Below are 17,617 nucleotides of genomic sequence, written 5' to 3' on the forward strand. Positions count from 1 at the left end.
TTCTTTTATTTCTGAAGCCAGATTGTTCCTTATTTATAATGTTATTTTCCTCAGCCCAACAATTAATTCTATTAGCCAAGATTTTTTCAAAAAGTTTACCTATGGCAGGCAAAAGGCTTATAGGTCTATGGTCGGAAATTTTCTTGGAGTTTTTTACTTTAGGAATCATTGTGATTTTGGCTATTTTTAATGTATCTGGAAAAATGGAATTATTTAACCAGTCATTAAAAAGAGAAGATAGTGGTGATATAAGAATAGGAGAAAGTGTGGAAAGAAGTTTATTTTGTATGGCATCATGACCTGGTGCTTTGTGGGATTTGAGGCTTTTAAGAACATTAGCTACTTCTTGATCTGTTATTTGTTCATCTATTTCGTGCCTGGTTAATAATGGGTCTAGCATGTGGTAAATTGAATGTCGTTCTCTTCTGTGGAATTGGGTGTTTTCGAACCAGTGGTCTACAACGTACTTATGTCTTCTATCATTTGATAGATTGGGTTGAAAGATATTTTCTTGTCTTTCCTTAAAGGCATCTGCAATATCTTGCTTGTTTTTAATTTTGGAACCGTCGTCTTTAGTAAAGGTTTGTTCTTTGTGTTGGGTGTTTACTTTCTCACCGTCTAAAATGGTTTTGATATAACTCCATGTCTTTTTGGTTGTTTCCCTTTCATTCATCCTCTTTTTAATTAAATTAAATCTCTTATCGTTGCTCTTTTGGATTTCATTTTTGATTTGCCTGTTTAATTCTGTTTTCCTGTTTCTGAGAAAGTTGTTGTTTTTGTATTTTCTTAGCAGGTTGATGGTACTTCTTCTTTCTTTGATTAATTTTCTGCATTCCATGGACATTCCCTGGTTTTTGTTTGGTATGTTCTTAAATGGGATATGCTTATCAATTTCTTGGAGAATATTCATTAATTTATTAGTTTTTTCTTCTACTTTCTTAGTACCAAAGACTTTCTCACAAGAGAATTGATTTATAATTCTGGATGCTGTGTCCATGTTTAATTTATGATATAATTTTACAAATTTAGATTTTTTAGGAGCAGAAGGATCAAAGAAAGAGAAAGAAACAGGTAAATGGTCAGAGCCGATGGATTTTAAGGAAGTAATGTCATTAATTTGGAAGAATCTGTCTGGAGAAGTAATTATTTGTTGGATAACTTCTTTAAATTCACCTTTCTTGGTTTTGTAGTTTGGTGGCATCATGTATGTCTCGAAATCATTATTATCGAATAGCTCTCTAAAGTTTGTACCTCTAGAGTTTGTTTTAAGGCTGCCCCAAGAGTGGTGTTTGGAATTTAGGTCTCCAACGATTATTGAATTAGGAAGGAAGAGAAGTTTTAAGGTTTCTGGATTAGCAGTGAAAGTAGGTGGAAAGTAACAACAGCAAAGATTGAAAAATTTTTGCATGTTTTGAGAGTCTGGGAAGATTTTAATTAGTAGTATTTCATGCTTCCCTATTTGGAATTTCCTTATGTGGTCATGAGCTATGTCTTCTCTTAGTAAAATTGCTGTACCCCCTCCATAGGATCTTAAGGTCCTTCTGTCCCTTCTGTTGTTCATTATGGACGTGTATCCTTTAATGTTGATGTTTTCCTTCTTTATTAATTTTGTCTCATTAAGACAGACAATGTCAGGTGTTTCCTCGGTTAAAAGAGTTTTCAGATCTTGTTTTTTAGATTTATATCCATTGAGGTTTAATTGAATTATTTTTAGAGTCATCATTATGGCAGAGAAGAAATAGTCGGGGATTCTTGTAGTAATAGAGAGGTTGTTTCTAGTTCTTCTATTGACTGCATGAAAGTTTCTTTACTGAAGTTGCTGTTATGTCTTTTTAGGATGGATTGAAGATGGAAACAGATATCTAGGTGAGTTGTCATTTTCTGTTGTTCGATGGCGTAGCAAATTTCAAAGAGGATTAAAGAGAAAGATTCAAAGTTTACAGATTTTTGGGAAAGAGATAGGATTTCGGAGGAGAGTTCAGATGAAAGGTTTTCTTTGGTGACATAATTGTCTTTTATATCTTCTATGTGCTCAAATATGACTTTATTTTGGTTTTCAACTTTTTCTAGACGTGTGGATATGGAGTTTATTACATTATTTACTTTCGTGACACTTTTCTCGAGAGCTGAAAATTTTGTAAAGATAGTTACTGTGTTGACTGTAATTTTTTCCAGAAGAGTGGCTAATTCTGTTACTTGGGATTTGACTAAACCCATACCTTCTGTACAACTATTGACACTTGTTTTCAAAGATTCAGATTCTTTACCAAAGTTTGCAACCTGTGCATAAGATTTTTCTAGTTGGGAATACGAACTTTTAACTTCTTTGACAGAATTGTTAATGGCAGAAATTTTGGTGGATCTTTGTCTGTCTTGTCGTGTGATGGTGGCTTTTTCTACTAGTCTCTTGTAAACGGAGCAGCCTCTATAAAATGATGAATGGTTTTTCTCACAATTGACACACTTTTTCTGATTACATTTTTTCCTACAATCTTCTTTTCCACACCAGCTACACAAGGAGTTTTTTTGTTTACAGGTGGATTGTACATGGCCAAACTTTAGACACTTTTTACATTGAATGATGTAATTATCAATGGGATCAAATTTTCTAACGAAGTGTTTGGTTATTTTGTTATTGGCTTTGATGGTGAGTGGAAATTCTTCTTCTATGTCTCCTTTTAGGACCTCAAAAACAACAAGATTACCTTCTCTTCTAAGATTATATACTTTTTTCACATGATATTCCAGATGGTCAAAGACTAATTGGAGAGAAATAGGGGGGCCAGCTTCTGATTCCATGGCTAATTTATTAATACAAAAACTATCAAGAAGATTAGATTTTTTATCTATCGATAAAGTGTTTATTTTTTCACTCCAATTGTCTTTATCAAGGAGGAATTCGATTTCAGTGACGTCAATCTCACATATTAAAGTAGAGGATTTTGTGTGTGCTTCAGTAGCAGAAAGGAAGGAAAAATTACTAATGTGAGAGTTTAAGTCTTCTAAATTATATGGTTTATTAAACGAATGATCATGGAGTATTACTTTTATCTTTTTCTTTTTGGGTGTTTCTTGGATGAAAGGATTTCTAGGTGTTCTTTTGGTCTCAAAGCCTGTTTCTAACATTACTTCATCAGAGTGTGTTTCTTGAGGTTTAATTATGGAAGGATTTAATTTTGAAGAAGAAGGATTATTTTCAGAAGATTTTAATTTAGAAGAAGAGCGGTTATTTTCGAGAGATTTTAATTTGGAGGAGGAAGACAAGTCAGAATTTTCAGAGTTAGAAGTAGTAGAGGATTGTGAGTTAGAACGAGAACGTGGTTTAATAATTCTGGAAATGCCAAAGTGGACTTTTTGTTTCTTCTGAGAGTTAAAATCAGCTTTTAAGTCTTCAATGTTGTGACTTACATCATCAAGAGGAGATGGAGGACCTCTTTTGGTACTATTTGACATAGTGTAGTGACGTAAGTGTCAGAGAAGATAAGATAATTAAAAGAAGAGATTACTAAACAGACAGAGGTATTTCAAATTAGCAAACAGGAACAAGAAGTACACTAGGCCCAATGTACTTCGGGGCCGAAGCCCCTCTATCAACGATTAAAAACTTTAAAAACCTCTTTTGTATCAAGATTATGGTATATGATCCGCTTTCACACTGAAGTGATTAACGCGTTTGGAAAAAAAAAATTTTTTTGTATTGTAAAGTGATATATTATAAAAGTATTGGTATATTTTTTCCGCTTTCACACTGAAGTGATTAACGCGTTTTGTAAAATTAATTTTCGTAAAATGTATAAACAACAAGAAACGTTTGGTTTTTTGCAGTAGAACTGAAACCAAACCGGCCGGCTTTATGCAGTAGGACTGAAACCAGAACCGTAAAAAAAGAAAGATTTTCCGCACTTTTCGTATGTCCGCTTAATCGTTTGTCCGCACTTTCGTTTGTCCGCATAGAGTTGAAAACTTAGCTAGGAGAGATGTTACTCCCTCAAAGGTCAGAAGACAACTTGAAATTAAATCAAAGTCATAATATAGAGAGCAGTAAAAGGAAGAAAAACTAGATAAATATAATAACCTTTTGCTTTCAAATATTTACTTTAATATTAAAATATTCTTTTAGATAACACATTCCACGAAACTAATTTTCTTAGAATATAAATTTCGAACAGGCGAAGGAGAGCCAGGGCCTGGAAGTTCTGGTCTGTAAAGTATCCAAACGGATTAGGTAGTCAGTATTAAGTATTAGGTAGTAAGTATTAAGTAGTAGGTATTAGGCGTTTTAGACCTGCCCATATCAAAACCTCTGTGAGAGAAAAAAAAAGTTATTCATTTGTTTTGAAAAATAAAAATCTATTATCAAGCTTCTTTAATGAAGCTTATGGACATTTTTCAACAAAATCAAATATGAAATAAAATGTAAAAACTAGAAAAACAGTAATATAATGCCTCTACATTCATTTCTCCTTATGTCACTTTCATTTAAAATTCCAAGAGACACCAGCCAAAACATAAAATAATTCACAATAATTCCAAAAAAAATGAAAAACATTTCTCAGTGAAGCAAATGAATTCTTGGTACTTATTTTAAATCATAGCTTGGGTTTCTTTAATTTGTGTATTCATGATATTCATGATGTAATCTTTTATACGGACACAAAATGATCCGGAACTGGTGGCAAAATTTGCCACTAGTCTTTTGTTATTTTGCCACTAGTTTCGGGTTATCTCGGGTGCTTCCGTATAAAAGATTACGTCATGAATATCATGAATATGCATGTCAGGATGATAGAGGAACAGGAATATAATCCATCAAAAATGAATTTAAAACATATTCCCAAGTTAGTTCAAGAAATGTCGTTTGGTGTTTGAGCTCTGAGTTTGGGAAGAAGCACGTCAAATTATCAATATCATTGACCGATTCATAATTTTGATAACAAAAATCACATTCATCTCTTTGATATCGGAACTATTTGACAAGTTCAGTATCATATGCAATCAATTCAACAATTTTGTCTTTGTTGGTCACTAGATAGCCTATCATATGCTTCTGCTGCTGTTGTATTTTGCAGGCCATGGGTCATGCTGTATCATGATGGACAAACAGTCTAAACTTAAACTCCGATATCAGGATTAGAAACTAGGCTTAGGCTTACCTCTTTTATCTTTTCCTTTACAACAATACAATGCTGACAAGTTGACACAACACATGTGTACATGTACATCGACAAGTAATCACTGAGAGAAGTTTATATGGAAATCTGCAACAAAAACGAAAGTGGTCTCTTAAACTGATTTTTTTCCCAGCGCTCCTTCGCAGCTGTTTATCAAATTTCCACCAATGAGGTTGCCGCATTTCAAACAGCCCATCTTTTTGGTACCCCTGGCCTCTCAGTGCCTTGCACAACTGGTGGCTATAAAATCTCACCCTTCATATATTTGTTTCAATCCGTGATCTGTGGCTTAGGTTTTTTCTCATCTTCAATTTACAGAAGAAAGCGGGAATTTGATTTGAGAGTTCGACTGTCAAAAAAGTGCTGTAAAAATCATTGAATAAAAGAAGAAATTAAAATCTTAAATATTTTCTTTTTGAAGAATAGGTGCAAAAAAATAAAACATCGAAAAGTTTAATTTTTCATTAATCGAAATGAGGGATTTGGAAAATTTTCTATGTTTAGTTTTTTGCACAAACCCCTGTAACTATGGGCGAGCACCCCGTTGCTAAGATGTTGGGTTGAAATCAAAAATGAAACCACTCAAAACGATAGTAAAATAGGCCCGTACTCGCAATCCCGTAATCTTGATATATACGAGTTTAAGTCTATACTGACAAAATAAAATCCTCCAAAAATTCCTCACAACAAGATTCAAAGCAGATCATTCCCATAATTTTTGAGTTTCTACAATGACAATATTCATTCTCTCCCTTGTATAAATTTCGTCTTACGACTGTTCTTTTTTCTTGAGGTAGAAATAAATCCAGACAAGCATGTCCCTCTCAGCACAGGACTCAGCTTCTTGCAAAGTTTTCCAAGTTTGTTTTCTCTCTGTCTTCCTTTTCATCATTCACAACAGTTTACAAAACATCAAACTGACACTGATAAAAATCCATTATTCTCAGGGTCAACAGAAGTCTATTTTCAACCCATTTTAATCATCAAAACTCCATAAAACTGCATGAAGAGCACAAAGGTTTAAAAACCACTGTAAACAGTTTTTCGTGTCTCACATTCTAGACAGGCCTGTTCATAACAAAAAATCGGGATTTTCTAGCCTAGCTGAGCGCGTACTACTTAGGTAAAGAAATCTGTCAGTTTGTTTCGCTTAGCTTGCGAGCGTGCAAAATATATATTTAAAGGTATTTCAAAATCAAAACAAATATGGTAGACAATCTAAATTGGATGTTAAAAAAAATTGGCTGGCTGGATGAAGTTGCTTGACAATGAACAGTCAGTCTTAAAGATAAAGGTTATCAGTTAAGTGTTAATCAAAGATAGAATAGCAGTTAGCAGTTTTTTAACATAAGTTTTCAAACTAAAGTTTTGCATAAATTCTGTTGATGTTTTTGAGCATAGGCGGGTAGCGGGGTTTTCTCAAAATCTTCAAGTTTCAGTGGGGACCGGCGGGGAAATAAAAATTTTGAAGAGCTACTTAGTGGGGATCTAGAAAAATTAAAGGTTTTCAGTGGGGATTCCCCGGAGGCAAATTTAGCCTGTTTTTCTCAGCGGGGACAAAATTTTGGACTTTTTTTTCAGCGGGTGGGGGTGCCCAGCGGGTCTGTGACACGGGGGTGTTTTATTATGTGTGCTTTTTTATACATGTCAATAATGACCTTCATTTTTAAGGAAATATTTAGTCGCAATTTTGCGATTCTTGTTTTTAGTCGCTTCAGCAAAACTTTTCTTTCTTGGTTCTGTTGTGGTTTGAATTTTTGGAGTCTTGTTATTCAACGTCTCTTCTATCTTAGCTGTTAGTTTTGTTTCTAGCGTAGAAAACTGGCTTTGTATTAGATTGGTAACTTGAGAAAGTATGAAAACTTACTCAGTGCAAGTAAAAGACAATCAAAGGTATCAAAGCGTCTGCTTCAATGCTTAAACTTGATTAAGCCTTGATTGAATCAGTTTCGGGAATACATGCTTTGAAATAAGTTCTAATTCTACATCCAAATGCCCTGATTGAAGGTGGAAAAGATTCAAATTTAGTTTCAACTGTGCAGAAATTATTTTTAATTTGTTTGCTTGACTCACATGGATAATATCTAGCTTTTGATAGATCAGCTTCATCCAGTTTGATTCCATACCAGGCGGCAAAAGTGGTTTCTTTCATGATTGAATCTTTGTTCAAACATCAAGGAATATTCATTTATTGTTATTTTACCTGCTTTTTTTTACCATCTCTCTCAATGAACCGTCGAGAATTTTTTAGCAAGGAGGGATAAATCGAAGGAGCAAAGCTAACGGAGATGGCTAATCTATTTCTTTTATCATCACATATACTTTTTAAGCAATTTTTTTTCAGTGGGTATGGGGTCCGGGATGATGCATTTGTGGTACACTATCACACCCCTGTCTCAGTGCCCCGGTAAAACTTTTTCACTCCGGGGATGAAAATTTATTTCTATGCCAATGGGGATAGAAAATCTATTGTTTCCACCTCGAAAATTCCAGTGGGGATGGTTTTGGAGTGCAATTTTTTACATTCAGTTTTCAATGGGGATAAAATCATAGAGCAATTTCGTGGGTGGGTTGAAATTGTAGGATATTTTATCCACCGGGGACGATTTTTTGGCCTATTTTTCCACCGGGGTGGGGGATTCACCGGGTCTGTGACACAAGGGTACACTATCACATCAATCCTGTAGACCTGGTACAAGAGTCTATTTTTTAGATCCCCTATTTGACAAAAGATTGAGTAAAACGGTTTGATCAGCAGGTCAACTCAAACCAAATGCAGATTCTGTGCTTGTATTCTAATGGGTCTGCATCTTAGTGTATAGTAGCCCTCGAAGTTGTACTCGTGCTGCCCATAGTTGGTAAACTTTGATTAAGCATGACCATCAATCAAACATTCAAGCATTTTTCGATTTTCCTGATATATCCTCGTCTAATCTCTCGTTGTCCTGAGTTTTTGAACAGCTTTTTACTTTTCACGCATGCGTATCCACCGGTCAAGGTTAATTCCATCCAAATCTAGAATCTACTATGCTTGGGTAATGCGAATTCAAAAGAAAAGAACGTTGACTTACAAATATAATGTTGAAAATTTAAGCAACGAGTACACTTTTGACCAGTTTTCCAGAGCAGGTCTTCAACTTCAGACTTTTTTTCCAAATCCTAATTTTTTACTAGTGGAAATTTTTTAGCTTGCATAGCTTTTAATGTTCAAAACAAAAAAACTCGATCCGTTTCGCTAAACTGCAAATGGTTTGGATTTGTTTACATAAACAAAGAAGCTCTTGCATTGCTAATTCGGTTTCTAGGATCTTATACTACTCCGCTACCATTTTGAATTTAAATACCTGAAGTCATAGCAACGAATTTTAAAATGGTAGCCTAGCTGAAAAAAAACAATAAAGCTTAGGGCTTATGTACGCATGCGATTAGTGAACTAGCGTAAACAAGGTGTAGTGCTTGGTAAGAATAATGGTTTAGCAAAACAAATAATCAAATGGTGCCGACTGTTGGCTAAATTTTCGGTTTAGCGAACGAAGAAAACACAAAAAAAAGACTATTGGCTTTGATCGTCTGTTTAGGTAAACTTTTAAATGGATCAATGCGTTCGCTAAACCCTCTGTTTCGCTATTTTGGCTAAATGGTGTGCATCCTTATCGGCGATCCAAAAAATATCTGCAATCTGATTGGTTAAAAAGAGTACAATATATCTTGTATTTTACATGTACAAAATATAAATTGACGAAAAGATGTTGTTGCATTGTAGCATTAGCAGCAATCTAACGTCACTTTGCTACAAAAGTGCCCAACGCTTTTTTCTCACATAAAAAGTGCATTTTTTAGGTCACCGATAACCAGTTATCAGACATTTGCTCGTACAATATTGAAATATTTCACTCGTTCCGGATTTTCCGTATATATTTTACGTATAATATTTTACGGAAGATCTCCGAACTCGTAAAATATTTCTCATATTGTACTCGCAACTGTCCGATAACTATTACTTATTTGACGTCAATTTTTGGAAGAAAAAAGATTCCGTTACTTTTTTTTTTTAATTTTCTATTTTAGAGTGTTTCCACTTTTTAGATGCAATGATGCACCATGTTATCTCTTGAGGATAAAATAACCTAACGATGGAGAAAATGTCGATTTTGAAATATCAAATCGTAAAAAATTAAAGAAATTTTGAATTCGACCAAGTCTATATGGGTTTTTCGCAATTAAAAGATTTCAAAGGCTCGATGAGAGAAAAAGGTTTCGCATTAACCAAGCATAAACATTGTGAATTCGATCAAGTTAAACTGAAAACGGCAATATTGGACATGCCACGCAGAGTATAAAAGCCTACCAGAGAGCTTCTTGTCAGATTGATATATCTGATATAATTTCAAAAACGCTAGCACGGCCCTTAGTTCCTGTCTATCCTAATATAAGGCTTATGCAAGAATATTGATTAACCACATCCACCAATCAAACATTTTGGAAGGAAAAAGAAATTCTATTTTAGAGTATTTCCAACGTTACGTGATTCAAAATGGTAGACTTGGATTAAAAATGGTAGAAAAGCTTGACAAAAATCCATTTACAAGGTATTGAAAGCCCTTTTAAGTCAAATTTGAAAATTTGTACATCGCTACGGCGCCATTATGATTTCCATTTTGTGATTCTTAGTCAGCACTTTTTTGTCGGTGTTTGTAAAGCGAACGATTTTTTAACCAATCAAATTGCCGATCGGCATTGTTTTGCTTTAGCATTGGAAGGTCTTCTATTTTTTTAACTCTTCGGCAAAAGTGGCAAAATTGGAGCGAAAAGAACGTTTTGTATGGAGACGTATGGAGGTATGTTCCAAAAATGCCAAGAATGCCAGATTCACCACATCTTTTTTATTTGGCATTTATGGCACTCAAATTTTGCCACATTTTTCAAATTTTTGTCAATCGAATGCAAAAGAATTAGCAATCGGGGCAAGAATGGCATATTTTGAAGTCAATCGAATTGGCTGCAAGTTAGTGTAAAATTTGTTACTGGATACTGAAAGTTTAAAAAGTAATGGATCAAAAACGAAAAACATAAAAACACTTTTATAAACACAGCATATAGAAACGAGCCCTCTTCGCATGGCGAGCCGTTTTTTTCTGAACTTTTGTAACGACCAAATTAAAGCTAAAACAAAGGAGTTTTCAATAGGGGATGAGCTGCAGTTTTTACAAGATACTTCACTAATTGGTCATTTAAATTGATAGAGATGACGCGTTCTTTAGAAAAAGTAATAAGATTCTTTTATTACATCTTAACGACCCTCCAAATCAAATAAGAGCTTGTAAAAACTCCAGCTTGTCCCTTCAATAGACACGATCAGAACACTTCGGGTAATCAGAGAAGCACTTTCTCTATTCCATCACATTTCTCTGGGTCAAGATTAATTCCATCCAAATCTAGAATCTGCAATGCTTGGGTAATGCGAATTGAAAAGAAAAGAACGTTGAATTAAAAATATAATTTTGAACATTTAAACAACAAGTAAATTTTTAACCAGTTTTCCAGAGCGTGTCTTCAACTTCAGACTTTTTTCCCACTTCTAATTTTTTACAAGTGCAAATTTTTTATTTGACGTCAATTTTTGGAAGAAAAAAGAAAGTCTGTCATTTTTTTTTATTTCCTATTTAGAGTGTTTCCAATGTTACGGGATTCAAAATGGTAGACTTGGATTAAAAATGGTAGACAAAATCCATTCACAAGGTATGAAAACCCTTTTAAAGCACTTTCACTCCCTAATTGAAATATTTTACGTGTTGTCTCAATGGCTTTCTTTAGAGGACTGTAATAAACAAAATTAACAAAAGCACTAAATAGGCCTCGATTAGTCTCGATGACCTAAAACAATATAATACAATAAAAATATCACACTCCCACGCACGAGGGGAGGTCGCGTTCGTCGATGAATTTGATTTTCACTTCTTGATTGTTCTTGTCATCACTTACTCGTGAGTGATGATACTCAAACGGAAATAGTTTATTGATAGGTCTTCGGAGAATTCCGTTACCGTATTTGTTTACAACGACGAGTTCGGCTCCGCGAACTTTACCATCTCTTCCTCGTAACAATTTACTCACTCTACCTTTCCTCCAATCATTACGTTTAACATTTTCCTCATTGATTAAAACGATATCATTCTCGTTGATCATTTCGCTTGAGTTCTTTCGTGCAAGTTTCTTGTGTGTTTCTCTCAACTCGAGTAAGTATTCTGTTTTCCAACGTTTCCAAAAGTGTTCAACTGCTTGCTTCGTGTTTTCTGACAACTCAAAACTGTCACTGTTGTCGTTTGTTGTATTTGTGGTACGTCCGAGACGTTTACCGTATGATAAATGATTCGGGGTGAGAGGTTCTTCTGTCAATTCGTCATAGATGAAGGTTAAAGGACGGTTGTTGATTGTTCGTTCAATTTCAATCAATAACGAAAGAAATTCATCGTACTTCAGCGTTTTGTTGTTCAAAGCTTTATTCAAACACGTTTTCGCGGATTTCACAAGTTTTTCTGTAAACCCATTAAACCAAGGTGCTTTCTCGAGGCTAAACTTCCATCGAATTTGACAATTTGTAACAAAGTTTTGTACGTTCTCTGCAGTGAACGTTGAACCTTTGTCTGAAAAGATTTCTTCTGGGATTCCTCTGCGATTCATAAATCTCCTTAATACTTCAATGCACGACTCTCCACTGTAGTCTGTAGCAATGTCTAGATATACAACCCGACTGGCTTGACATGTGATCAATGAAATCCATACCAAGTTTCACGTTGGCCATTATGCATTACCTTGTCGTGGGCTTGCTTGATCAACAAATCAACAAGTGGACTGTTCGTAGGTAACCATATTGGATGCTTTGCGTCAAAGGGAATTGGAGCATTGTTCAATCTTCCCTTCCATCTGTACACTTCCCCTCCAAGGAAAAGATTTTTCTTCATTTCGTCTGGAATACCTCTTTGGGCATCTAATAACCATTTCTTCTTGGCTGATAGCAAATCATCAGCATTCAAAATATTCTGTTTGTTTATTTGTTTCTTATTTATTTGTTTCTTGTTTTTATTTTTCCAACAACGTATGTTCTCCACAAATTTGAAGACATACCCAGTAACACGTAACAATTGTTCAAAAGACCGAAATCTTTGAACGTCAATAATTTCACCAAGGTTGGACTGAGCTTCAGGTATAGTTATCCACTCAGTCCCATCACTAATATTGAATGAAAGGGTATCCTTCTCCTCAGGTATATTTAGAAGATTAGGACCCTTGTTGACACCATCACTTAAAGGTTTGAGGTTTGTTCCCGTCTTCTCAGGTATAGTTAGAGGATCAGGGACCTCAGAAAATTTGTCACCGACTTTCAAATGAGGCCACTGAGATTCAGGCATAATTAGAAACTCAGGACCATAAAACCATAATTTACAACCAGCTAGACGTGCTGGCTTAGACCCCCGGGACGCAATGTCCGAAGGATTTTGCTTTGTAGCAACTAATTTCAGTTCAATCGAGAGAGATTCAAAATTTCGTCTAATCTCATCAGAAATATTCTTTTTCTATTTCTATTTCTATTTCTTTATTAGCATGAACTTTTTACAAGTTATTTTCGCTAATGGAACAAAAAATAAATAAATGAAAAAATATTAAGTAATTTACAGATTATAAAACAACTATAGTGTACAATTCAAAAAAAAAAAAAAAAAAAAAAAAAAAAAAAAAAAAATAACAATATTAAATTGAATAAAAAGTAGTAAATGAATAATAAATAAAATAAATAAAATATGCGGCTAGTTCGAAACACGGGTCACGGGTCACGGGTTACGGGGCACGGGGTACGGGTTACGGGTCACGGGTCACGGGGCATACAATTTACAGACCGGAAAAAATATAACGATATCATGACGTATAATTCATAACACGTACTACACAACACATATAATAGTACTAATACTACTAGTATAGTATGTCTGAAACAATTATATACTAATAGTATTATCATGAAAATTTTTAAATAATATGTCACCCACAAATTTTGACAAAATGATATTGAATGACAAAAATATTGTCAAAATCATGAAATATAAGGCCTCTGAACCAATTTACAACAAAATGTTTTGTCATACTCAATAGGATGCTAATCATGTGACTGGATATAGATTGACATGTTTTAAAACGATTAAATGCTGCAAGATAGTGGTTTTAGAGATATGAGTATAATTACGTCATTTTTATTAAAAGTTCATAATGGTAGGTGGAAAATATTGACACATTTATAAAATACCATCATTTCTACGTTATTATCCATTAAAATTATATTCATACTCAAGGTGATAGAGGGGATATAATGAGATATGATTTAACAATAGCCGTACTATCATTTTCTTGAGAAAGCTCGCTTTTCAGGCGATGGGAATTGTAATATGTATATTACTTACGTATAACATATAACATGCATATAACACTAAAAGTGTATTATTGATAATATAAGCTTATTATATGTATGTAATATGTTGCGGTGTTTTCTGGTCTGCATTATACACGACGCAAACTTCGAAAGCACGTGGAAAGCACGTGGTTAGGTTTTAGCGTTTTAAATAGTCATACGTGGATAAAATACCTTAAAATTCATTTTTTTGATAATTTTTAGTGTTTTTAAAACATTTTCTGTTTGAATTACTTTGATCTGAGCTGCCCCGTCACCCCGTGCCCCGTGACCCGTGACCCGTAACCCGTGCCCCGTGACCCGGACCCGTGACCCGTGACCCGTGTTTCGAACTAGCCGTAAAATATGCTTTATTCAATAATTAAAAAGTCTAAAATCAAAAGACTAAGATAAAAAAGAGCTAGATTTAGGCAGATTCGAGAAGTCTAGTAGTATATTGAAGCTGAATGTGATTTCTCGGGATTTAACTAAAGATATGAATTGTTATAGGCATACTATAAATAAGTATAGATTATATGAAAAAATATGAAAAAGGTATAAAATAAAATATATATTTATAAAAAAATATACAACTTGGTATTAGTAAAAACTTCGTTCTAAAAATCAGAGGATTAAGATTTATGACTAAAGAATAAGGATTAGAATAGAGACGCACAGAACGATGCATGGCGAGAAAAACTAAAAGTATTTCAAACAAGAAAGAAAAAGACCTAAATTTGGCTATAAAGTAACTCTTAAAATTCGTTAAAATTTAGGAATAATAATTTCTCTTCAAATTTATCACATTCTACAGTATTTACAATATCATCAGGTAGACGGTTCCATAAGCAAATTGAACTTGGAAAGAATGATGAGCTATATACTTGTATTCTGCCGTGTGGTTGGATGAATCGTAAGGTAGAGCAGCGTTGACGTTTTGGGATATTTTCTGGATCTATTTCTTTCGTCCTGTGATAAATGGAATGCAACATCTTTAGTTTGGCAATTGACCTACGATCCTCAAGTGACTTTAATTTAGATTTGATTCTTAGTAATGTGGGGCTGACATCATAATCCCAGGAGTTATAAATCCATCGCAGCGATTTTTCGTTGAACATTTCGATTTTATCTCGTAGAGCATTATTATTGGAAGGGTCCCAAACTGTGCTTGCATATTCTAAGATTGGGCGAATAAAGATTTTGTAACACTTTAAGCGAGTTTCGGAGTTGCTTTTAACAAGGTTTCTTTGCAGGAAGAATCGAACAGCGTTGGCTTTTGCACATACATTATTAATGTGAGAGTTCCAAGTAAGACGTTTAGTTAGAGTGACTCCTAGGTATTTAGCCTTCTCTACCAGTTCAAGGTTGATATTGTGTATGTTGTAGGATTCTACAACAGTGAGTCTTTTGTTAGTGACGGTTAGGATCTTACATTTGTCTGGGTGGAATTCCATCTGCCAATCGTTTTCCCCATTTTGTTAGATTGGATAGGTCTTTTTGTAGCTCCTCTGCATCAGCACTGGTTGATATTGGGCGATACAGATAAGAATCATCTGCAAAAAGTGCAAGTTTAGAGCTTGTTACATGGGGCATATCGTTGATGTATACTAAGAAAAGCAGTGGGCCCAGAACAGTACCTTGTGGAACACCTGATGTCACAGCTTTACAGCTAGATGTAGCTCCTCTGACGACGACGGTTTGGGTGCGATTAGAAAGGAAGTCTGATATCCAGTCATGAATGTTTCCACAGACACCGTAGTGTCTTAGCTTTATCATGAGTTTTCTATGAACCACCTTATCAAAAGCCTTACTAAAGTCAAGCAATACACTATCAACTTGTTCTTTATCATTCATACTTTTAGCAAGTTTATGTACAGTTTGCAGAAGTTGTGTCTCACAGGATCTGCGCTTTCTAAAGCCATGCTGTGATTCAATGAGAACTTTCTCACTTTCCAAGTGGTTTATTACATGGCTGTGAACTATGTGCTCCAAAACCTTACAAGTAGTTGAAGTGAGGCTGATTGGACGGTAGTTTTCTGCCTTAGCTCTGTTTTTGTTACCCCCTTTGTAGAGAGGAGAAATGGTTGCTTTCCTCCATTCATCAGGGATTTTGCCTTGTTTCATCGAGGCTGAAAAGATTAAGATGAGGGCGTCGGCTACTTCATTGGCACATTCTTTTAAGATTCTTGCCGAAACACCGTCAGGACCACTGGCTTTGGATGGGTTGAGATCGTTGAGAAGTTTGAGAAGACCATTTTTGGTGATGTGGATCTGCATGATTGCAGCGCTTTTTGGTCCATTAACTTCTGGGGTAGTTCCGTCATCAACTGAAAAAACACTAGTAAACTGTTTATTAAGAATTTCAGCATTATCTTTATCGTTAGTGTGGATAATACCTTCATCTAATAAGGGACTGACTCCAATGACATCTGACTTTTTAGATTTAATAAAGGCAAATAACTTTTTTGAATCACCATCACTATCAAGAATGTTTTCTTTGATGTAGTTGTTATATGCCTCTTTGCATTTGGTTCTAGCTTCCTTTTCAGCGGATTTATATTTCTCTCGGTCTTTTTCAAGCTTGGTCCTCTTGTACACACGATAACGCCTCTTTTTCTTTTTAACTGCTCTTTTGCAATCGGTGTTAAACCAGGGCTGGCTATATCTGGTAGATGTGGACTTTGATGGGACATGTTTATCTCGAGCATTGTCAAGGATTAATCTGAAATTTTCCCAGAGTTCATTGATTGGTGTTTCCACAGTTTCCATTGAGGTAATCTTGGCAAGGTTGTCAGTAATATCTTTGCGGAGGGAAGCAATGTCAGCTCTTTTCCATACAAATACCTTTCTTTGGACAGGTTTGATCTTTTGTGGATGACAGATGATGTCAGTTAGAATTGCTGTGTCATGATCACCAAAGCCAGCCAACTGCTCACAATTTTCAAGGAATGTTGGACGATTAGTCAGGAGAATATCAAGAGTAGCGTTTTCCCTTGTTGTGAAATCAACAAGTTGCACAAGGTTACCTTTATCAAATAATTCAAGGTATGCTTCATTTAGTTTCTTGGGATATTGGTGATCAGCTATACTATTGGATGCCCAATCAATGTCTGGGAGATTAAATTCTTAATATATCTATCTTGTTTTCTCGAAGTTTCAATGTTCTTGACCCAACAGTAAGCAACGATGATGTTGTTGTCTTATCCCAAGACTCTCCAAGTCCCAGAACTTATCAACGGTTTCAGATAATCGATCATTTTCACTAATGACGGCTTTCAAAACATGTGAGAAAAAAATTCCGGACGAAATCTTTTCTTTTAAATCAGCAGGACCACTCAAAACGTATCCCAACGACGAACTCAAAGCAATGGGCTGGCCAGACTTGCCAGTAACAGCACCTTCAGTGTGTATAAAATTCCAATAAAAGTTTGAGCCAATCAAAATATCAATATCGATGGCTTTTTCATGATTTGGATCTGCCGGTTTTAACCCTTTCAAATGTTCAAAACGTTTTTGACATTCGACTGTTTTCTGTCTCGAAACGGGTTGACTGATTTCGGATACGTAGGCGTGTACAGGAACCTGTCCTTTCGAAGTTTTCACGTTAAATTCGACCAAGGGTAAGGTTTTGACGGTTTTGTTGTTTCCGAACGATTTGATACGAAGTTCCTTTTTTCCAATTTGCTTTAGATTCAGCTTTCGACTCAATGTGGGTGTAACATAACTCAACTGACTACCAGGGTCAAAGAAAATTCTACTTTCGGACGAACGATTTTTCTCGACATTTTCGATTTTGGCTTTGGCTGTCTGTAGCAAAACGGTACACGAACTGCTTGCTAAATTCGACTGAGTATCTTCTGGCGTACCTTCCTCTTTCTTGAAGGTTTTACAAATACTGCTATGATGATTTTTTCGACAATGATAACAACTGCGCATCGATCTACAACTTTTACTATCATGTCCTATTTTCAAGCACTTGAAACATCGTTTCTGTTTGATGAGAAAA

At 35.0% G+C, this 17,617-nt stretch overlaps 1 protein-coding gene across 1 annotated transcript; it reads right to left on the reverse strand.

The window, feature by feature from the left end:
- Positions 1–11,072: 11,072 nt before the first annotated feature.
- LOC136799837 (uncharacterized) lies at positions 11,073–11,852 on the reverse strand. Its single transcript, XM_067056541.1, has one exon. It carries the CDS (start codon positions 11,850–11,852, stop codon positions 11,073–11,075), a length of 780 nt encoding a protein of 259 aa, XP_066912642.1.
- Between the last annotated feature and the right edge of the window lie 5,765 nt (positions 11,853–17,617).

This window comes from Clytia hemisphaerica, unplaced genomic scaffold (assembly GCF_902728285.1).
Source record: "Clytia hemisphaerica strain Z4C2 unplaced genomic scaffold, Clytia hemisphaerica genome assembly, whole genome shotgun sequence".
NCBI lineage: Eukaryota > Metazoa > Cnidaria > Hydrozoa > Leptothecata > Clytiidae > Clytia > Clytia hemisphaerica.